The 24,245-nt window shown below is 42.6% G+C and overlaps 1 protein-coding gene across 1 annotated transcript in view; it reads right to left on the bottom strand.

The window, feature by feature from the left end:
- The window catches only part of Tspan7 (tetraspanin 7), a 103,902-nt gene that overhangs the window by 5,293 nt on the left and 74,364 nt on the right, over positions 1 to 24,245 (bottom strand). Inside the window, exons 2-6 of the mRNA XM_038317451.2 lie at positions 16,495 to 16,683; positions 10,863 to 10,937; positions 9,096 to 9,191; positions 7,638 to 7,793; positions 2,018 to 2,101 (exon numbers count right to left, since the gene is read on the bottom strand). Coding sequence (XP_038173379.1) covers positions 2,018 to 2,101; positions 7,638 to 7,793; positions 9,096 to 9,191; positions 10,863 to 10,937; positions 16,495 to 16,683 — 600 coding nt within the window. The remainder of the gene's footprint in view (positions 1 to 2,017; positions 2,102 to 7,637; positions 7,794 to 9,095; positions 9,192 to 10,862; positions 10,938 to 16,494; positions 16,684 to 24,245) is intronic.

Genomic DNA, 24,245 nt, shown 5'->3' with positions numbered 1-24,245 from the left:
CTTTGTGATTTCTCTTCTTATCTCAACATATGTGTTGCTCTCTGGTGAGCCTCTTTTCATGATCCTCAGAGTCAAAGCTCCTCTTTCATTGTTCTGGTGTGCCACCAAGCATCTTCAAGCATCCCCAAGTCACATATTTCTTAAAGACAGCACAGTTAGACTAATGATCATCATGGTAGCTACCTACTTGTCTAAGCATTAGTCCTTTACAGGGATGCTCGAGAGAAGCACGGACAACACTTGATATGTCCCACTGATGAAAACAGGATCTTCCTACCCTTTCGCTTCCACACATATAACTACATAGGCATGTTCTTAGATAAGAAGCTTCATCAACAAGCTCTGAGGATCACTTCTCCTTATGTAGTGTATTTGCATCATGTCACTTTATTTCTTTATGGAAGCCATGAAGGAAGACTTCAGGGGTGTGTGTGTGTGTGTGTGTGTGTGTGTGTGTGCGCGCGCGCATGTGCATGCTCCCATGCTAACCACTTCTACATTTCTGGTGTTAACAACCTGTGTTGAAACTACATGCTCAAGGCTGCCAATTGTATCCTAACATTTGCATGAGTCACCAGGTTTGGGATCCTTGAAATTGTCCCTAGGCCATTACGAATGTTGCTAAGTGTTATTACTGAAATGTTACAGCAATTGGGAGAAAGTTCAGGGCAGTAACGGCCTTTGAAATGTCTCCGGAGACTGAGTTAATTGCACTGTTTGTGATCCCACTCTGGTTTGTCTGTGTGTTGGTATGTTGGGGGTTTAATTCACTCCATGAGTGCAAAAACAATGAAGTATGTTTCGGGAGGATTTTGAAATTGCAACCCAAGAGACACTCACAAGTGACTTACATACCCTTGGGAGCTGACATGTCACACAGGTTAGGAAGAAAAGCATTTCACTTTCTCTAATGCTAAGTCCTGCCCGGCAGAGTCATACTAATAAGTACTCCTTGGTCTAAGGAAGGGCCACGTAAGTAATAATTTACTAAACTATAAAATGGCAATGTAGCTACTTTTCTTTGAACTTCATATTTCAATAAAAACATCTCTGGAACAAGCTTGAATAAAGCAAAACTGCATTTGCATTGCTAAGCAGAACAACAGATGCAGAGGGAGAAAGTTAGACTTTGCGATAGCCTCTAGAGACATGGAATTCTGCAGTCACTACTAAGCTATCAGCGGGGCTCTCTGTGAAAAATGATCTGGCAGTGTGAAAAAAAAAATCTGAGTTAAACATAAAGTTCTTATTAAGCTTCTAAGTATACATGTCAGTCCTTGTACCCATAGCAATGTTGTAACAAGGATATACCGTTTTTTTCAAGGGATCAGAAGCCAGTAAAACAGGACCTTACTGGCTAGAAGAAGGCTAAATTTCAGAATTAGCTTAAATGTAGTTTATCCTTTAGTATGTATGGCTTACTTAATTGGCATAATTATATCTCCCACTGGTATATAAAATGTGAATGGAGATGAGGAGATGGACAGTTTAATACACAAATAATTAAGTTCCCTCCTAAGAAACAGAAGAGTCAAACCCAAAGATTCAAATAATGCTTATAAGATGAAGATTGTTAAATATGAGCTTCCTTTAAAGGGAGCAATGCCATATGTAACACACAGAAACTAAGAGAACAACAACAACAACAACAAAAAACAGGTCAAGCAGGGAAAGGGCCTCCCTCCAATCTTGAGCAGCCAGTTGATGTTTGGAGTTGTTTACAGTCCAATAAAGCCAGGACCTTGCCCTGTTACCCTCCATCTGACCTGTGAGGAAGCAAGTTGTTTTACTGGAGGTAGTCATTAGTTGAACTGTTGCCAATATTCCCTTGACAGCAAAACTTCATTTAAGTTGAAAAAGAAAAATCAATAAACAGATGACCTGAGGCCTAATGAGCAAGGATCTCTGACCCCCGTCTATCAGCATTCCCCAGAGCACGGGAAGACAGGCTGAGAATCTGGAGGTCAGGGAGGCAAATAAGACCGGGAGACTGGGAAAGGCACCATCAACTGAGTACCTGGGAGAATGCGATTCCAAACGCCACTCCTGCGATGATCCCCATGTTAGTTTCCATGAAACTGGTGACCAAATCATAACAGCCCTACAAAGAGAATACAGGTAGTCAAAAAACCAACCTGCCAACCAGCCAGCCAACCCACCTGCCCACCAACCAACCAGTCAGCCATCCATCCAACCAACCAAAGAATTCAAGCATACAAAAAGTATAGAGGATAGCAAAACGAACCCACACAGGACACTTCCCTAATATTATAATTAATATATATATAGTCAATCTTGTTTCACTGAGACTTCTCCAACACACATTCCCTGGCAAATTCCAGACATAATGCCACCCATGGAGTTATCATTAGTAGAACTAAATTCATCAAGAAATATAAAAGTTCTATGACGTATACTCTGTAGAGACACAAGTGGAAACATTCAAAGATCAAAAGTTATTCCAAAACTTCAAGCTGAAAATTTCACGAACAGTCATTAGGCTGGTCACTGAGGTGCATGCCTTTAATCCCAGCATTTTGGAGGCAGAGGCAGGTGAATTTTGTGAGTTTGACACATGCTTGTTTTATGTAGCAAGTTCTAGGCCAGTCAGGGCTGGAAAATGAAATATTGTCTCAAAACAAAAACAAACACCGCCATTAGGATTTTGTCAGGGAATGATGAACTCTTGGATAAAGAGAAATCATTTGGTCAGAGGAAAGTGTCCAAATAACTACAAATTTTACAAAGTTTAAGTTACTCCTAGGGAATCCCTTAAGATTTTTTCTTAATAACAAAACTCTACATTCTAGAATTAGCTTTGTCAACATTTACTATGTAACCTTGAATAAGTCACTTCACCTTTCAGAATTTCATTAACCTTATCCATAAGACCAAGTAAATTTCCTCTTCGTCTATAATCTTCAAATATTAATAACCAAATAGAGCAATCGACAGCATTTTAATGTTAAAATTAAAATGTTGTTGAGGTAGATTATATTTTATCAAATTAGTCCAGGTAGGAAATACCCACTTGTTTTGCATCCTCCATAATATAAAGAAAGGTTTTTAGATCAAACAGTGGGACTCGAAGTGTGCATGTACATATGTGTGCATGGATACGTGTGTTTAAATGTTCATTCATGTACAACTAACCAAATCTACCTATTTCCGAGTGAACTTGTTCAGCAAAGAATATCCAGTCTTCCAATAAAGGACTATGACTTGAATATACAAATTGCGTAAAAAAGTAAATAAAGACATTTAACGAACAGAATCAAAGTGGTTCTTGTTTTTCTGGAAGATCATACTAAGACATAATAACATCTGAATGACCACAACAACCACCCCCACTGTCTTTCATTTTTAAATTGCAATTTTGTGTAACAAAGCTCATAGCGTGTGGAAGTTCTCCTAATGCTTTCTGCTCTATATTGCCTATCATATCCAGCGCATCTTTACAGAGAGAGGTTCCATTAGCTTAGAGCAGTGCTATAACATGGATTCAATGCAATTGACAAAACATACTCCTCACTCTCTGATGTAACTATCAAAGGAAGTGCTTGCTGGCTCATGGGGAGTTGTACAGTTTGATTCTTTCTGGTGAAGCCTGCTGATTTCACTCTTATTAGCGATATGATACATCACATTACCTTCCAAAAGGGAACAGGAAGGAGAAACACGCGGGTTAGGAAGGCTTCCACAGGCAGGAAGATAAGCAGCTATTCTAACCCTTTCCCAAATGATGTTTCTCCAAGCTGGCCGTCACCACAACCTCCCTTCACTTAGTGATGTCCCAAGTTTGGAAGTGACCTCCAGATCATCAGCATTGGATTGCTCCAAAATATGAAAACACTAGCCTGATAATCTAATAGAAGCAACAGGGGCCATCTTCTTATTCTGGAAACTAGTTGACAGAGACGCCTCTGCTCCCTCCATCACGGCTTTAATTCCGTACTTAAACCCAATCTGTGTTTCTACAAGAGTGATTTATTGGGCGGGGGGTTTGCTTGTTTTTGTTTCTCCTGTGAGGGGGCTTTAACACCGGGCTTCAAACACACTAGGTAAGCCCTCTCACTGAGGCACATCCCAGGTTTGGTTTTGTACATTTCGAGAGTAACTTTATTTCTGATATGCTCATTGCCAACCAGTGGGAGAAGTCACAAACACAAGTAACTGCATGGTATGCGTTCACCTGTGGCAAGAATAGTTCTCCCTGTTATATCTTGTGCATTTCCTGAATGAGCAGCATGGAACTTGGGAGGAATGCCAAACTGGAGGTCCTACCCAGACCTGTAGAACCAGCATCTGCTGGGTGCTTGGGATATTCCCTTCTAAAACATTTTTAGTGGATCTGAATGCATTTTTAACAAGCTCTCCAGCTGTTTTCATATTCCCATTAAAGCTTGAAAAAAAACTACTGTTCCGTAAAAAAAAAAAAAAACAAAGAAGAAAACAGATTAATACATCCTATCAGTAATAGAGTAAACCAAAATGAGAAAACAAGAATGATTTTAAAAATGTTTTCCACCCCTTAATGGCGTTTTTCTATGATTTATCATCAAGTCCTAAGGCCCATTCTCCAAGTAGCACAGCTCTGTAGATGTAAGGATTGCTTTGTCCTACAACCACAGGTCATGTTTGCGTTCAACCTGAAGTCCTGCACTAGGGCATGAGCTTATCTCCCCACAGCCATCTCTCTCAATTTCCTAATATGAAAGCCTGGTTTTCAAGCATGAGATAAATCCAGAGACCTGCTAAGACTCCTAGGAAACACTGAGAAGCAGAACAATTAATTCCCTCGTCCTTGTACTGTGTCTAAACCAACAGTCGACAAGAGAAAAGCATCTGCCTGTGGAAGACTTTTACTATTTAGAGAAGGCAAGTTCCAGAAAGGTTCTGGAGGTATCTCTGTAGCTGCCAAGCAGAGTTAGTCTTTCTTCCTCTTGTTCTTAGAAATCAGCAAGAAATCCCTATGCTAGGGGCTCAGCCAGTGCAATTAGCTAACGGAACCTGCAGACATTTCATCATCATGCTAGCAAAAGAAAAATAAATCCTGTGCCCTAAACGAAACAAACAATACCCTGTGTAATGGTTCGAACCTCCTCCTCCCTGCTCCCCACCCAGACTCTGTATAATAGAGGGCCCCAAGTTACCAAGTTAAAGTCCATCCTTATGTGTTATCAGAGAGTAGGTTTCCAAACACCAAAGGATCTAGAGAAATGATCTGCTTATTCTAAACTGCAGGGTCCTATCGATCTAGAATATGGCTGTAATCAAGCCCTTCTAAAGGGGTGGATGCTGATATTTATGAACACCTATTATTACTGTCTCCATTCCACTCTGTGTGGCTATCTGTAAGACGTGGAAAGAAGAATTTGTACCAGAGGTTCATATAGACACTAAATCAGAAAGTCTAATGAAATTCAGCAGGAAATTTTCATCTGTGTTCTCCTTCCTCTCCAGGATCCAGGTTAGAGAGAGTATGAATGTGGTGACAGAGTATTTATGTAATTTCCCCAAGTCTTTGAGGTATGCAGGGAACAATAAATAGGATTATAGTAGGGAGAGGGAGTGAGGTCAAAGTTTAGGCTGTCACCAAAATGGCAAAAAATGGATACCTATTTTTTCTTCTAGGAATAATTTTATAAATTACAGATACACCATAGGCCCCAAGTCTTCTTTTATGTTTTCAAGATGCATTTTATCTTTTAATGTGTGTGTGTGTGTGTGTGTGTGTGTGTGTGTGTGTGTGTGTGTATTCACAATAACACATGCCTGTGGAGGCCAGAAGACAGCATCAGATTCCTTGGAGCTGGAATTAAAGGCAGTTGTGGGCCAGCCAACCTCAGTGCTGAGAAGTGAATTCCTGCCCTGTGCAAGAGCAACATGCTCTCTTAACCTCTGAGCCATCTCTCCAGCCCCTAGCCTTTCTTTCAGATGCTAACAGAAAATATTCCCTATAAGGATCATTGTGAGAAAGTAAAGTTAATTTCAACATTGCTGAGATCACATTTGCATCACAGATAATACCTAGAGTATCCTCATTCTGTGCCTGGCATTATGCTTTAGATAATTTATTTCATTCATTCCTCATATTAACTCTAAGGAGCAAGAACTATTATAATCTACAGTTTACATATGGGAAAAACAAACCCGAGAAAGGTTAAATAACTTCACTAAGATCCCACAACCAGAAAGTGCCTGATTTAGAATTTAAACTGACTCTAGCCTCTGAATTCAGATTTCTAGATTCTTAATTTTCACAAAGGAGGGTATTTATGTGAAAAAAGAAATTTACCAAAATTTGGTTGGTGCTTTTACAAGCCACATGAACCAAAGCACTCATGCCCATAGGTTACTTCTTGTCATCTATCAATCAAGAGTCTCTCATACGCTAGTAGGTGTGTATGCACACTCCATAAAATGGCAGCAAAATGATACACACGGCCCTCTAATCAGGGGCGATTGCCCATCCAAAAGGCAGACATAGTCTATGAGAGGCAAAGGAAACCTCAAAGTTTGAGTTCATAAGAATATTCCAATAACAGTCGGTGTTCTTGAAGCTGAGATAGTCAGTACCCAGTCTTCCTGAATTTCAAGAGCAGAGTCAAAATTTCAGAATGACAAAATGAGCGCCCAGGGCAGCAACAAGGCCTTGCAGCATTCCTGTTACAGAGCCCAATATAAAATGGGTAAGATACAGAAATGACCTCATCATGTTCTAATCTTGAGAGAAAGGCTATCATCGCTTTATGAATTATTCAATAGGTGGCCCAGATAACACAGGACTCTGACGACATTAGAAGAACAGGATGTTTTCTTGGTAAGAGAAGAAAATTCGCCCCATGGCTGATTAACTATCGGCAAATTCAACCGTACTTTCTGCTCTTTTGTTTCTCAAATCGTAGTTTATATAGGGCATTTCTGGGAATGTTTGAGACTGCTGATAGCATATTCACACACAGTCGTGCCGTGTGCTCACTGCATTCCCTATAAAGAGTAATCCAGGATTGGTTTCCCTTCTCTCTGACTCCTGGAAGTTCATTGCTCTCCTTTGCGCTATGAGCAGACTTCCCATCTCTTCCCACCATCCTTTTTTCTCTCTTGCTTCTTTGGGAATCAGGATGTTGACAGTGAGCTGAACTGGAGCTGTTCATTTCTTTTCCTACAACAGTGAACTCCCTAAAATAAAGGCCACCCTCCTAGCAGAAGCAGACGCTGTCTGTCAACTCTACTCCCCTTCTTCCTGCCAAAGACTGGCACCCAGCTGTGAATAATTTCATGTTTCGATGGTATATTAAGTAGAAGAAAGGCACCCAGAAAGAAGAAAGCAAACCGTCTCTGTCTGACACGGGCATCAAGGTTAACAGAAACCATTTGCTAACCCTTCATAGCTGTGCCTGGTAGCTGCTTGCTGTGGGAGAGCCACGTGAGACCAATTGGAGGCACAGCTTCCTCTTTCAGAAGTGAGCAGCCTCAAGTGCTTCTCCTAGACAAGCAAGCACCACAAAGGAAGAAGCTCGACTCCCACCGAGACTATCCTTTCTAACCTATTTGTCTTAATTTCACGAAAGGAGCCCTCGTCGCGAGCCTGCCAGCACCAGCCTGTCCCACTAGCGCGGGGGAGAAAGAGGTACCTTCTGGTTCACTTTGGTGGCAGCCACAGTCAGATTGTGCAGATCCAGGGGATTACAATCAGTTTCATTCATGCAGCAGCTGGGGGGGATGCCGTGATCCTGGAAGTAGGGGCTGCTGCTCCAGTTGGTGAAGTTCTGCACGCCACAGCAGCTCAGCTGGTAACAGGGAAATAAAAAGAATCCAAGCGCGCTTGAGTGTGGCCTCCTCCCTTTCCGCCCTGAAACTTTTAGAAGAAAAGGAGCAGCCAGGCTTCGGATATAGCGTGCCCACCTTCGGTGCGGAAGAAATGAACTCAAGCTCTTCTCCCGATCGTCTTGCTTTTGGTGCCCATCTGAGCTCAGAGAAGGAAGCTGAATCTACATTATGCTGCTTTTCTTACCCTCTCCACAGCGGAGTAGTATGTCTCTGCCCTTGCTAAACATTACAACTGTGTAAGAGTGCTTGCTCTTAAACATGCAAATGCATATATTAATTACACCCAGAACACTGATGGGCAGGCAATGGTTTCTCAAAGTTTTCCACTGGATGTGCAATAATAAGTAAATAAATAGCTTAGAGAGAACGGTTGATATATGGGATAGAAAGCCACTGTTAGTAAGCTATAGTCTACTACTGACTTGGTTTGGTAAAGCTGTTTTGAGAACTGGCCATGCTTGTTTGTTTATGTATTGTCTATCCTTGCCCATGGTTTCTTTTGTGCTGTGGTGGCAGAGTTGGTTGTGACAGAGTATAAGGCCCTCCCCTATAGCCTAAAGTATCTTCTATTTCCCCCTTCTGAAAAAAAGGTTTTCTGATCTCTCATGTAGACTTTGAAAGCAAATGAAACAAAAATGTTACTGATTTGTAAATGTGAGCATATAGTTCCTTACAGTTTTGACTTTTAGAAGTCTGAAATGTTGTCAAAATAAAATTTAAAATCTTACTGTTTCAAATTTTTAATTTTTTTGAAGTTTAAATACAATTACATCATTTCCCCCTTTGCAGATCACACCTAACAGATTCTCAGTTCCCTTTTTGTGTACTCTCTACCCTTACTACAGGACCCCAACAAGTGGATGCTGCTCCCCTGACTTCTCTGTCTACCCTGGAGATGCCAATTCCAGAGAGCCAGCCTTCAGGCATCAGCTGGTAGCTAGACTGACACGTATCCACCACCTTAGCCCCTTTCCCACGGTGAAGCTTTTCAGGACAAATGGGGGTGTTCTTGGCATGTTCAGCACTTTTTACCAATACAAGACACACTGGAGAGAGGATGCCTTCTTGGCGCTAACTTTCTGGAAAACCGAAACCTGGACAAATGTTTGGAACCAACTCTTCAGAACGGAACTGGACCAAGAGTTAGAGAATGAGAATGAACAGCATAAGCAACTAATCTAAGCTACCGATACCAGGCCTAGAGGTCTAAGCCCGGAACTTTATACGCAAGCTCCATTCTCATCTGTTTTCGGGGAACTTACGCTGCGCTGCACGTGGTCCACGGCCCGGCTCCTCTCATCATTGCCGTTGTAGTTTTGCATGGCCTCCGTGTAAGTCCTCAGGAAGGTGTCCTTGATCTATGGAAGGCAAAGGGGAATGCGGTTCCAGGTCACTGTAGCCTTAACAGGCTCTGATTCCTCCCAGCTTCTACCCAAGCACCATTTCTTCTGAAATTTTCTCAGGAAGTGCTGTCTATGGAGGGCAAGCCCTGTTGTTTTCTGAGACAAAGGTGCTCAGATAAATCACCAAAGGGTTAACTAGCTGAGGGATTTAAAGAAAAAAAAGTTGGCTTCAACCAACAATTTGGAAGGAAGCACTCCCACCGTCAGATGGCTTACTGAGGAGGCTAGGCCGGTTCTGGAAGGGCTGGGTGACTGGCCAAACCTCAGGCATGATTTTGCTAGTTATTTTTCTTTGACTTGATTCACACCAAACTTCTTTTCCTACGACCTTTGTTGGCTTTCTGCAGTCTGAATTGTAGCAGATAGGCCACCAGCAGGATGGGAAGACTGAGGTTTTGGCTCCAAATTGACCTCTATTCTACCTTGCTGGAGTGGGACAAAAGCCATCCCTCACTTTAACTCTGATTACCAAAGGCCACAAGAGGCCAAAGGACAAAAGCTTTTCTGGTTAGGAGAAAGCTAACGAAGTCTTTTCTCCTTGTCAATGAACACATTTGCCTTTGGGATCATTTTTAAGTCCAGGGGCTAGTTAAGAGACACCAGCTGTGGGACATTTAGCTACAAGCCAAAGTGTCTACCAGATCCAACTCTGTCACCTCATTTCACTCCTGTGTTGTATCTCAGGGTGGGGAATTGTATACAGAATAGGCCTTGTGTCACCCTGAGGACATATGCTCAAGAAACAAGGCTGTGGCTGCCCTCTAGGCAATCCAGGCTTCTTGACAGCATTAGTCCAAGCAAATGGTACCAATGTGAGCAACTGTCACCCCATGAGTTGCACCACTTAGTCAAAGTCAACCTTTATTTGTGATCAAGGCGAGACTGAAATCCCTAGTGACTGCGTGGAAAAGGGAGAAGAGAACTTCTCTTTTTCCCACACGCACTTAGGTCATGTATCCTTGCTTTTGAGGTCATGCTTTTGCCCCCCTTCTCTCTTCAGCTGACAGTAAGGAGTGGGCAGTCTACCTCAAGTCGCTGCATCATAGGAAACCAGTCCTGGAACGTAGCTTTGGCATTTGGGATGCTACCTACAGTCCACGTCAAAATCAGGATAACAGGGAAAGTAAGAGAACATACACAAGGCACGCTCCCCGGGGAATAGAACTCAGCACGCAAAAACAGAGCCCAGCAAGGCATGCTGCTAGAATTCAACCGCAGCTACACTATTCCTCGGAGCACTCGACCCCAGTGCTAGGTTTCCATTCCCATGCGCCTATCTGCTACAGTGTTCCTGCTCTTTCTGTGGTAGAATAATGGATTTATAAGCAAACCAATTATCTCAGCTTGCTTCTAGCGCCAGAAATCTTACAGAGAAATACATGTGCTTTGTGCAAATAGCTGCTCTCAAAGGAATCCATATTGGAAGCTAATGCTTTAAAACATAGAGGAGACTCATTTTATGAAAGAGCCAGAGAGAAAGCTCAAGGAAGGATCCACAGTGAAGGGTCTAAAGTTTGGAGGACGTTCCCGGCTAGCCTTTATGCACCCTTTACACATTTCGTTCATTTTCAAAACTCCTCTTCACAAAGCCTCTTGAACTGAGTTTTCTACCATGAATATACTCACCTCATGACGAAAGACAAATCCAGAAATGCCAGCTACAAGCTCAGCCAGAAACACCAGGGACAGGAACATGGCATACTAAAAATGAAACAAACAGGGACAAAGTCACAAGGCAGGATTAAGAAGAAGGCTTTGAAGGGTTGGAAAAATAGGTCATCCCATCCCTCTGGCCTCTGAAGGGACCTGACCTGTACTCGGGTGCATATGCCAACACTCAGACACAGACCCCTGCACACACACACACACACACACAGAGAGAGAGAGAGAGAGAGAGAGAGAGAGAGAGAGAGAGAGAGAGAGAGAGAGAGAGAGAACAGACAGACATTTAATTTAAAAAGCGTGCTTTTTCGGGGTAAACCTTTCTGCTAGGGGCAATTAGACAAGTCCTTATTATCCTAGAGAAAGTTCAGAAATGGAAATAGCCTTCTTGGAATTGCACACATGAGTATCAACATAGAAAACTGCCTTTTAAATATGCACAAACATTTTGGGGCATGGATGCTGGGGAGACCTCAGCTAACATTGACACTGTGCCCTTCCGCTCAGACCAATCAGGGGAAACCTAAAAGGGCCACCCACTCCAAAGTGTCATCTACTTTCAATATGAAAATATTCAAGCTAGAAAAAAATCTGCTCTACAGGTCAGGTCACAAGACATAGTTCTGTAGTGTTTGGGAGACTCGTCAACCAACTTCTTCTTAATGGCGAGAGAGCACCTATAAAGTCAATCTATGTAGGTAACTTTCATTTCTTTTTTACACTCTTTTTGCAGTGAAACTTAGGACCTCCAGTTATACCACTGAACTGCCACCACAGCCCTGCCTATTCTATTTTGTAACTGTTCCAGTTACTGGAAAGACTTCTTTGCCCCCGGCCTGGTCTACCTACGTCCATTTGCTGATATTGTTCCTGCTTTAAGACTTAGTATGCACATCAGCCATTTGGGCAAACTTCTCCATCTTCTTGGCCACATCTCAGAGTAAAATGACTACAAACCCACTTTATTTGGAAGTGCACCTTCTTATCTGTTGTCAAAGACCAGGATGTGTATAGTAGGATGTGCTTCTTCACTATTTTGGCTACCCCTGAACATTGTACCCTCAGCAGGCTCTTGTAGAGATGCTTTCCTCTGGGCTGAGAACAGAATGGAATTTATAGCCTCTACAAATTCAAATTCAGTTATAGCCTCTACAAGTACAGGCACTACTAATAATAATCCCAAGTGTTTCTCATCTCATTCTACCTGCGCTTTCCATTTGGAAACATACACACACTCTTTCTCTGGGTCTCTGTTTCTCTCCCTCTCTCTGTACACACGCAGGCAAACATCCAAGTTCAAAGACGTTACACAGCACTTAGGAGTTAGGAAGGCTTTCCCCATTTTCTGACTTTGAAAAATAGACAAAAGGAAGAGGAATTAATTCCTTACCAACAAGCCATATGTCTTATGACCTGCTTCTTCTCCTCTCCAAATGAAATATAGCAGTTCTGATTGTTTGTAATGACCCTAATGATGGAGGAGAGTTATCTGTCTATGTTTCTTTCATTGGTTAATTAATAAAGAAAACTGCCTTGGCCCTTTAAGAGAACAGAAAATTAGGTAGGTGGAGTAGACAGAACAGAATTGTGGGAACAAGGAAGTAGAGTGAGGGAGACGCTTCAGGGTTTCGCCATAGGGAGTCTCCATGCTGCTCCTCTCCGAGATGGACGCAGGTTAAGATCTCTCCTGGTAAGGCACACCTCGTGGTGCTACCCAGATTACTAAATATGGGTTAAAGGAAGATGAAAGAATTAACCAATAAGAGGCTGAAACTATGGGCCAGGCAGTGTTTAAAAGAATACAGTTTCCGTGTAATTATTTCGGGTGTAAAGCTAGCCAGCGGCGGGTGGCGGGACGCAGCCCCGCCGCTTCACACTACAGATTGGCGCTCCAACGTGGTGACCAAATCCACGTAAAAACCTCATTTCAATGACTTTTATAGGACTGGATATTTGTGTTCCCGCGTGGGATCGGAAGGAGAGTGCACTGAGACCGGTCCAAAGGCTCAGAGATCCCTGCCTGCACCTGGGCAGATGGCGGAATCAGGCTTAGGCAGGTGGAAGAGCATGGCGGATTCCTGCCACAATACAGAGAGATGTTTTCAGACTGCGCAGTGCTCTGCATGTCAGATTTGGCTGTAACTTGGATGAAAAGAGTTTTTGTGCTGCACGCTCAGTCTCAGAGTTAAAGTGCTGAGTGCGGCTCCTACCTGGCGGCCCCAGAGCTAGTAAAAAATGGTACATCCTCCATTTTGAAATTGGAGAGAGGTGGAGCCAACATCCAGAGCAGCCCGCAGCTCTGCAGCTCAGAGCTGCAACCGATTCAGAGTCACAAGCGGCTCAGCTATGTTGGACTGGGCGTAGCAAGCCGCAGTACCTGATTTTTGACCTAGGAATGTCACAGCTTAGATTCTTAAGTGTGTAGCGATTTAAAAGCACAAAACAAAAGTGCTCCTGGATAGTAAAAAAAAAAAAAATTACAGATTCACAATAGGACAGATTCAGACATAAAGGACTTTTAAATGAGTCACAGTGTTGGATGAATGTATGTAGGCTTGAGAGAGAGAAGAAGAAAATATAAAAAAATAAAGTTAATGCCTAAAAAAAGGCTAAAGTCTTTAAAGAGACAGAATAAAGTAAAGTGATAGAATGAAAATAAGCCGCATAAAAATGGAAAATTCACAGAGAGTCTGGATTATGTATTTTGTTGTGTTTTCTTTGATTTTTTTGACTGTAAAGGAGCTAAGTACAGAGAGACATTTCATTATATGGGCTGCCAGGCTAGACCAGAATGGACATCTTAACGGTATGACTTCAGGATTTGGATCTAAGAACATGATGCTTTGGAAAAGAGTTTCTTCTTTTGTTTTCACAGAGGACGAGACTCTGTGGATTGCTTCTATCCCAATATGGTATGATAGACCACGCCCTCCTGAAAGGTTGCTGTGAACATCTTCAAAAAATTACTTCACTCAACTGCCAACTGAGAGGAACCTAGCACACAGGTTACACCATGAAAGACCTAAATAACAGCGCCCCCATTCAGCAGGAAGCAGTTTGGAGAGAAAAAACTGCGCCCATTTTCCCAAATATTGCTTATAAATGTTCTTTTACATTTAAAGGGGGAGATGATATAGATATGAATTTGCATTGGTATAGATTTTAAGGTCAATTTGTTATATGTATATGTATTTCTGATTTTGATTAAGCTATTGTGATTGTAGTTCATTTTAAAGAATGTAATGTATAATTAGGAAATATAGGTTGTTAATGGATAATCATCGATTAATAGTCAAGCTTGTAGTCATGTTAGTCATTTTCTAGATGTGCATAGATATATTTCAGATAGGCATTCTTCATATCTTTCAAAGACTGCAGAATATGGCATTTAATGTTTTAATAACTTAGGGTTTTTCATGACAATGAGACACGTCTGCTCCTGGCAGCACCAATCTACTTCAAGAGGAAGATGGGCATCGAAGAGGCTACTTATGGAGTTTGTTAGCCATTTGGGCAAGAAACTGCTCATGCCTGGACTGTTGCATAAACTGGACACAAGGAACCCACAGAAAGAGGACTGCTAAACTTGCCTAAAGGTGAGATGGTCTCTCAGGGTTCCTGATTCGTGAAAGAGTCTGCGAGACGTTCTGCAGGACACAGCAGAAAGTAACTGAACTGTCTTTGGAATTTCCTGCTTCATGAAAAAGTCTGCTGGACACTATGGGCCTGAAGGCTGAAGATGGATGCCTCAACGGTACAGAGGAACTTTGGGTGACTGTCCAGGCAGCGAGTTGTCTCTGTCATTTCTAGAGTTTTATAAGTTACTTATTTCTTGTTTACTTAGGTAGCATTATATCCTTCTGGAGTCTTTGATGGAGTTGAAGAATAAATAGATAGTTATAGCTTTCCTTAGTTATGATAAAAGATAAAATAGATTTAAATATTGTAACTGTAATACTTGCTTGATAACTGTTTTGTTATATGTAATTTTGCTATGTTAAAGTTGAAGCCTTTCTTTTTTGTTTAAACAGAAAAAGGGGAAATGATGGAGGAGAGTTATCTGTCTATGTTTCTTTCATTGGTTAATTAATAAAGAAAACTGCCTTGGCCCTTTAAGAGAACAGAAAATTAGGTAGGTGGAGTAGACAGAACAGAATTGTGGGAACAAGGAAGCAGAGTTGGGGAGACGCTTCAGGCAGTCGCCATAGTGAGTCTCCATGCTGCTCCTCTCCGAGATGGACGCAGGTTAAGATCTCTCCTGGTAAGGCACACCTCGTGGTGCTACCCAGATTACTAAATATGGGTTAAAGGAAGATGAAAGAATTAACCAATAAGAGGCTGAAACTATGGGCCAGGCAGTGTTTAAAAGAATACAGTTTCCGTGTAATTATTTCGGGTGTAAAGCTAGCCAGCGGCGGGTGGCGGGACGCAGCCCCGCCGCTTCACACTACACCCTAAATGGCGATCTGGATGGACTACACAATGTCACCTAACTTACCTATAAATGTGTACATATGACTTATAAGTATATAAGTCAAATACAACTACACATAGAGTCATATATAACTCTTCTTAGTGACACATATTTTAAGCAAGCACTGGGTTTTAATATTTATGTTTTCTAAATATTAATGAAATTCTCTACAAACAGCACAATCCCTAAAATATGAAGCATGAGGTTATTATTCCCTACGCCTATGTATATAATTTCTCTTTAGACCCCATAGAAAATATGATCAGAAGTATCATTACTCTGTGCATACAAGGCCTACCATCTTCCTGAAAGCTCTCTGGGAAGATAACTCTAAGAAGGCAAGGGGGAAAGAGAGCATATACTGCTGTGTTCAGATATCCTCTTTGGGCCTCCATATAGGACAAGTTGTTATTGTTTGTGGTTTTTCATTTCTTAAGGCTAACGCTAACAGAGGGCCCTAAGATTCTAATGACCATTAAAGGCATAGTAAGAGCCTTTTGGCGAACTACCTTTGGGGATCCGTTCGTTACTATCACTACTCTGTCTGCTCTATGAGTGCACAGGCCGGTTCTTGTCATTGCATCAGTCCTCTGAGTGAGAGGGTCTACCTTAGCTGAACTCCCACAACAGCGGGCCAGAGAGTGTGAGGGGAGAGAAAAGCAAACACAGGCCTCCTTGCACGACAAGACTCAAGGACACAGGGAGGCCTGCTCCAATGGGAACGTGGGCATGTAAGGGTGCTTGGGCTCAGGATGATCTCCTGCTCACCAAAGTCACACATTGAATGCCTGAGGAGATTTCCAAGCCACAGTTCAAGACTAGTACAGGGCATCTTGCCAAGAAGACATTAATCGTTCACTGGAATCAATGGCCAGTGCTTTGGCAATCTACCTCAGGAAACGGGGACTATATTTCCTGTGCCAGGCTGTGTCTGGGATTGTTTTTCCCAATGGGAGGATTGAAAGGTGGATTAGTTACAAGTATGGTGTAAAATTAAAATCAATGAATATTAAAGTCTTTTGTGTCAGTGTGTGGGGCTCCAAGAAGGGCTACTTAACCATCATGTGGATGTATTGTTTTACAGAGTAACTGAGAAAGCACATTAGGCTGAAATAAACTTACCAGTTTCAGCATCCATGGGCTACCACGGCATGTAGCAAAGCATCCAAAGAGGCCAAAAACGACAATAGTTGTGCCGGTTCCGATGAGCACATAGGGGGCATTTGTGGAATTCTCAGCAATAAGGGAGATATAGGTGCCCAAAGTAAGCTTTCCCCAGACTCCAACAGCCAACAGGATCACCCCAGTGATCTGCAAATGGAAGAGAAGACAGCATGAAACTATAGCCAAAAGAGGTGAGAATGGACATTGTCTCTGTTACTCTTTTATTGCTGTGAAGAGAGACGCGACCAAGGCAACTTACATAAGAGTTTACTTGGTGCTTAAAGTTCCAGAGGGAGGACATGATCATCATTCCAGGGAGCATGGAATCAGGCAGGGAGGCACAGTGCTACAGCAGTAGCTAAGAGCTCACATCCTGATCCATAAGCACGGGCAAAAAGGAAGAACTAAGAATGGCATGGGATTTTGAAATCTCAAAGTCTGCCCCCAATAATACGCCTCCTCTAACAAGGCCACACCTCATAATCCTTCCCAAACAGTTTCACCCACAGAGGGAATACGAATATATATATAAACATAGCATCTAAATTCATGGGCCATTCTCATTCAAACCAGCATAGATATAGAGCAATGTGATTACACTTCAAGAATAAAGCTTATATGAGCAAGGCATACTTGTTGAAGGTCTCCCTGAAGAGCAAGAAATGTCAGAGGCCATTATCCAAAACTGTCACAGAGTAAAGGCACATTGATTGGTATGCAATTAGACCGACCTGTCCCTTACATATCCCAAATGTAGTTTTTACATTAATTGGAAATCAAGTCAATAAAGACAATTTTAAAAAAGCCCCTTAAAGAATATCATAAGACACGTGTGAGAGGTGTTCTGCCAGCGTGTGTCTGTCTGGCACTGAGCTAGGCATGATCCCAGAAAGAATGCTGGCTCCTCCCTTTATTGGCATATGAGGATAGAGTAAGTCTTAAGGCCATCCTGAACAACATTTGAAGAACAAGGGCATTCTTGTCCATTATCATCAAAATCTCTATGAAGAAAATATTCTAGTTTTGAATCCCTATTGAAGTACTGTCACACAATACTTTATTCATTATAAAGCAACAGAAGAGTCTGAGTATCGATCTTTTGAGATTGTTTATAATGTGATTTGTCAAATATCATCAACCATTTTGACTGAAACCTTACAACATGTCTAAATTCTAGCCCTGTGTATTTTTAAGGCCTTTACTTAGGGTAGCAGGCTCAAGACTGTGTGTTAGGCCTTGCTTTCCATTCCCTGCAAATCCCAGGCCTTAGCAATTGGGGCTGGTGAAGCCATGAGTTGCTTTGTGTCCCCACCATCCCACAGTTGCTAGATCCTTAAATTCACTAATAGCTTGGTGACATATTCAAAAGTGACAGTTTTCAAATTACTACTGCTTCTCCAACCGAGGCTAAAGTAATGCTCCACATTAAAGATCTCAGATTTCTGTCAGTCTAGCCAAATGAAGAGACAAGATGAGAACTTCAAGAAAACCAGCAAAGTGCGCACGTGTGTGTACACACACACACACACACACACACACATTACTTTTTGAAAGAAGAAAAGGCATAAAGTAGTGTTAACAATGCATGCTGTATAATTAGGTTTTGCTTGAAATTTCATAAAATGCATATGAGATTTGTTATGGTAATAACTCCCCGGTCTTGTCCCAGTAGCCTATTTTTATAGATCTATCAATGTGCATGACAGAATTACATGTTATATGAGAAAAGAGTAAATATAGGATACAGATTTGAGGAGAAAGAATTTGACACTAATTTTGAAGAGCGGGGGCCCAGTGGAGGCTGACTGCCTATGGGAATGGCTTCATTGAATTAAAACCAAGACTGCAGATGTTGTCAAGAGTTTCACATCCTCTGCTGACACCTGGTGGTCATTTTTAAAAAGCACCTTCCCCAAACAGTTTGCTTAGCTGTACTCTGACAATTAGGAACAAACCTAAAACAATGTTTACCCACTAGAATCAACTCTTATGTTACCCGGGGTAAAAACAGACCGGGTTGGTAAAATAAGACGCCTGACACCAACCTTCCACTCTCAAATTAGCTACAAAGAATTCCATAATAATTGGATTCTAAAACGTTCAATAGCAAGGGCAAGGTCTAGGTAGGGTATATATGACAGCTGTCATGTGTGTTGGATGGCTGCAGTGGTAGCCACAGACAACACACACACACACACACACACACACACACACACGACGGGGGGCAATGGGAGGGAAGTGTCAGTACAGTCTGGGCACAACTCTGAATTAGGACGAACAGAAGCAGAATACCACTAGCTGCTATTAATATAGTTCTGAAACAAGGCTGAAGGAAACAATCATTAGCATTAGAAAAGGTATATCAGTGCTGGAATGTTAGCGCAACACAGCCCAGCATGAATGAAAATCTAAGTGCAATCTCTAGTATAGGAGAAAATAAAACCCAAAACATTAGATCAGACTTAAAAAAAATAGCATATGTTACTTTAAACTTCTAATGAAAAAGCGTCATGGAGAAGTTTGGCCATATGCCACAGTGTTCCCAGAGGCTCCTGGAATAGACTCACTAGGCTTCATTTTCATCATAAACTGGATATTTGGGGAACAGGCAGCAGATGTAAGTGATTCTCCTTGTTCCTATTAGGTCATTCCAGGTAATATTGGGCAGGCTCCTTGCCAATTCTGTACCATCTTGATCTTTCTCAGGAGTCCAGAGCCATGTGACACCTTCCCACTCTGTTACTACATAGAGCATAGATCTGACCGATGTGGTTGTGAAAGGGTAAAGTCCCCCACTGACTTCACTCTCAACTCCCTGACACCTAGCTTGGGAGCTCCACCTTTGGAGTGAACACGCCCAATCACCTTAATGATGACATGAGGTCATATTTAGCATGTCAACAGTTTAGGAACACTTTGAAAGGCAGCAGGGGATGAAGTGATGGGGGTATACACTATAACTAAGAGTCCCGTCCTAAGACGCTGTGTGGGATTAGAAGGCACTGCATCTGAGCACTAATAAAAGGAAATGCCAAAGAGACAGCAGGCAGAAATGTCAGCTCGATCACATGCTTTGTGAAAGCCTTGGCTCGAACATCCCAGAATGTCACAGGTTGGTTTGTTCTTGGTGACGACACATAGAGGTATATTAGACTAGTCTTCTTCCACCTCCACGGCTCTGTAACTCAGAAAAATACAGGATGCAGAAAGTCTATGGCAATTATCAGTGGTTTAAATACAGTTCCCTCAGGTGTCAGATTTTAAGAGGAAAATTGGGCAATAAAGTATTCCTGTACTTAGGTGAATGTGTTTGCATATTTTCTGCAGCCCTGGAGACACTGGGGACATGGCTCTGGAGAGTACTGATAGGAGCCAGACTTGCAGAGAACCAGAAGCCTCCACTATCTTAAGATATCTTTTTTCTTTAAACTTTGAGAAGTATGCCCGTTATATTCATAGCTTTGCTTCTTATTATGAGTTATGTATCTGTGTATCTAGTACTAAAATGGATTAGGAATTAGAATGTATGGGGTTTCTGGTAGGCTTGGGAACCCACTGGAAGATAGGCAAAGGAAAGGGACTCAGAGTATTTAAAAGGCGGGTATATGCCAGAGTTCTAGACTGGAAAGTCAGGAGACAAGGCCTTTGCAGTTCTGTAGAGAGTTGTGTGAGTTTGGGCAGATCACCAAAGCTTTCAGGGTCTCAGTTCCCTCTCCAATACAACTAGGAGGGAGACAAATCTGGCTTTCCAGGGACCTAGCTCTAATGTTCCGATTTGAGAGACCTGAGCTTCAAACTTCGATTGTTTACTAACTGTAATAAATTTTAGGTGTGATTTTTGGAAAAATAAACAAGAAAGTTTACAAGGTTCTATTTGCACGTGACAAACCATTAGGCACAGGACAAGCCAGTCAGTTCATTTCTAGAAGCAAAGCTCTCTGCTTTGTCACTTTTCTAGAAGTCACCAGGCTCTTCAATCAGAGAGAGAAGGAGAATGCCCAGGGAATTACATTTTTATACTGATATCCCAATATCCATGAGCTTCTTGGCATAACCACACCTTTCCTTTTATTTGAAGATAGTTGTTATCTCAACAGCAATAACACACTACTACAAACTCTTTCCTTCTAAATAAGTTATTTTGGCCCATTCAATTCTTCAGCTTTATCTTGTGCATGCACAGCTATGCATGTGTACATGTGTGTATGTGCGTATGTGTGTGAGTGTGTATGCACACCCACGCGTGCATGTGTATTTAGCAGCACAAATGTGGAAGGCAGAATGTGCTGCACTGCTGACAGATTATCAGTACAAAGGAAAGGGAAGCTGGGAAATAAGAGAAATGGGAGCACCTTAATCATTGCTTTGCTCAAACTGAGTTAGAGGACCAGCAAAAGCTCCAGAGCTCAGGCTCTGTTTTCTGTGGGGCTTGGATAGGACCAAAGGTCATATATGTACCATGTTCAGAAGACAGCTGCAAGCATGGGGCTTGAGGTAAAGAGTCAGTAATGGTTGCAGGGCTGTGGCTAGCTGAGGGAATCATGTTGCCTGGAAACAGAAGAAGAGAATGGTAAGAAGGCCAGAGGGTAAGGCTTGAGGTAGATGAGCAGTAGAGCACTAGAAGAAAATGCCAGAAGACGGAAAATGGTGAGAGACACAGAACCAAGTAGCCATACCTATAAAGGTGGCTCTACATATGAGAAAGAGCTATGGAAAAGCCTCACGTTTTACAGGCTTATGGGGAACAAAACACCACCATAGTTCCATGTTCATCAGCAGCTGTGGTATTCTTTACTTACAGATTCAGAAAAGCCTGCGTCTTAGCTACGTTTTTATTGTTGTGAAAGGCACTCCGACAAAGGCAACCTATAGAAGAAAGAGTGGGAGCTTGCGGTTCCAGAGGGTTAGAGTCTGTGATTATCATGATGGGGAACATGGCAACAGGCAGGCAGGCAGGCATGGTGCTGGAACAGCAGCTGCAATTTACATCCTCATCTACAAGTAGGAGAGAGAGAGAGAGAGAGAGAGAGAGAGAGAGAGAGCGCTACCTGGGAAAGGATGGGCTTTTGAAATCAGAAAGCCCATCCCTAAGTGACACTTTTCTGTCCATGAGGGCGCACCCTCCTATTCCGTCCCAAATGGTTCTACCAACTAGGGACCAAGTATTTAAATATATGAGCCCACAGGGGCCATTCTCATTCAAAACACCACAGCCCACTAAGACTATGCTTTGCCTTAAAATATCACTTCATCTTATATCAATTCAATAGACTTCAAATTTACAGAGCTATAGCATAAGTGTAGAATAATTTGTCACAAATCCAAACTACTATTTTGAATTTATCTGTGACTATACAGCCAAGTTCTGTAGCGTAGATTTTGTAAGAGGTTACGGATCCTTTTGAAGATCCGAAAGAGCTTTGAAAGACACTACAAAGAGTTAGAAACTCAGCTCTGGCTCTGCGTCCGGCATAGACTTTCCATGTGCTTCGTGAAGCAGGTGACCACTTCACAGGAAATGGCTCTGGGCATGTTGTAAGACTAGCAAACTGGGCTTCTTTTTCCAATTATCTTTTTAAGTTGAATCCATCAGCTTGTATCAGTCAGGATGCACATATTTGCCTTACTTTGTCATCTATAAAGTCACAGAACCGGACCCAGTGACATCTACCTGGCTCCTTATAGCACTAGAGTGTTGTTGTTGCTGCTGCTGTTGTTTTCCTTTTCTTTGAGGTGCCCAGAGGTCCTCAAAGGGGCCAAGGTTGCACTCTGGTCAAGGAAGCAGGTAGGCTGATTGCAGATCTTCACCTCTCCTACAGCTCCTCCAAATGCAATCCCCCAGTCTCATCCCCAGCTCCGTAGCAGAACACCTGCTATAGCTCCCCCTTCACCTTACAACTTCCAGTGCGTCGCACGGATCTTTCCCTCGAAACCACCTTCCTGCCGTCCATTGCTTTATCTCAGTGCCCAACTCTAGCCGGCATTCCCTGGGAACCACGGGCCAGTCCAGCTAAGGAGACAGGGAGGCTAGTTACCTCTTCCTCAACTCCTCCAAATCCTTTACCCGTTTCCGTCCCAGTTCTGTACCAGACCACTTACTGAGCCCCCCTCCCCTCCCACCCCACCTCCAGTGTATCACAGAGATTTCGCCTTTACATTTTCTTCCCCAGCTCACTGCTTTATGGTAGCACTGAACTCCATCAGCTGTCCCATGGGAATTCTCAGGTCACCCCAGTCAGAGAAGTCGGTAGATTAACTGCAGCTCTTCACTTGTCCGCCCCCCCCCCCCCGCCCCTCCTCCAAACCCACTGACCCAGGTTCATTTCAGCTCTGCAGCAGAACACCTGGTGTGGTCTCCCCTTCCTCTCTGACCAATACTCCCCCACCCCCATCTCCAGTGGATAATGTAGACAGACCTTCTCCTCCAATCCTCAAAGCACATATGAACTCATAGAAATGGAGGCAGTGTGCACAGGACTTGCATGGATCTGCATGAGATGGAGTCCCAGAGCTGTAAAAAGTAGACACACGCCCTCATCTCTAATCCTGAAGTCATTTCCTATTGATACTCACTTGCAAATGAAAGTTTAGCTTCTGCCAAGGGGGGCTCACTCGGGGAAGAAACTACTCTTAAAGTTAGACTGCATGCCCAGCAGTTGGGGTCAGCACATAACAAACTCAGGGGCATCTTTGGCGCTTTCTTGGGCTCATAATGTTGCATTGGAGCTTTTTTTGGTTTTAATTTTATCTTATTAATTTTATTTTATTTATATATATTTTTCTCTCTCTTTTACCCCATAGGTACTTTGTGTATCTATTAATGGCTTCTAATTCTGTGTTTTTAATGGGATTCTTGAGTGTGTGAATGAGTGGGTCTTCATTTCTTGTACATTTTTTGGGCCCCTTTTCTTCTGTTTTGTCCTATACCGATGTGTTAATTTTTATTTTATGATTTATTACCCTTTAGAAGCTTCATTGTTTGCTAACGAGAGGCAGAAGGGGGTGGATCTGGATGGGAGGGATGGTGGGGAGGAACTGGGAGGAGTGAAAAGAGGGAAAACCAATTAGTAAAAACTATGTGAGAAAAAAATCTATGTCCAGTAAAAGGAGAGGGAGTGTGAGCGAGAGAGAGGAAGATGGAAGGGAGGTAAGGACAAGCCAATTGCTTTCTGAGTTGCTAACTGCAACTGCATTGGCCAAGGACCTAGACTGAGCCAGCCCTGTATTTCACCTGGAAGGGTGACGTGAAACACCAGGGAGGAATGTCAAGGGTAGCTCGTTGTGAGCTGTGTGGCATGATTGTTTTATACTAATAAGCACTGTTGACTACTTGCAAAAGTTGAAGAGCAGCCTTAGGCTTTTGACCTGAGCTCATAGAGAGTGTATTGCTCTTCTTTAACTGCCCCGAAACAGAAGTACAAAACTAAGCACACCAGAGCAAGAGACTACCCAGAATGAGCTCACACCAGAGTGGCTCCATGATGACCCAGATACGGAAATAGAAACCATACAGGTGAACTAGGAATTGGAGCTAACAAAGCCACTTACACGGAGATTTATGTACTTAGAATCCACGACCAGCTGTAGTGGTTAAAGTGGCAGAAGCTTAATGTTGGGGGAATTCCCTCTATGCTACGCCTCCCCCATGAAACTCCTAAGTCGATCACTTGTCTTTAAAATCTGTTGGTGCAGCTTAACACACAAAGAGG

Source organism: Arvicola amphibius, chromosome X (assembly GCF_903992535.2).
Source record: "Arvicola amphibius chromosome X, mArvAmp1.2, whole genome shotgun sequence".
NCBI lineage: Eukaryota > Metazoa > Chordata > Mammalia > Rodentia > Cricetidae > Arvicola > Arvicola amphibius.
Note: the sequence above shows the minus strand (reverse complement) of the source record. Positions and strands in the feature narration are given on the sequence as shown.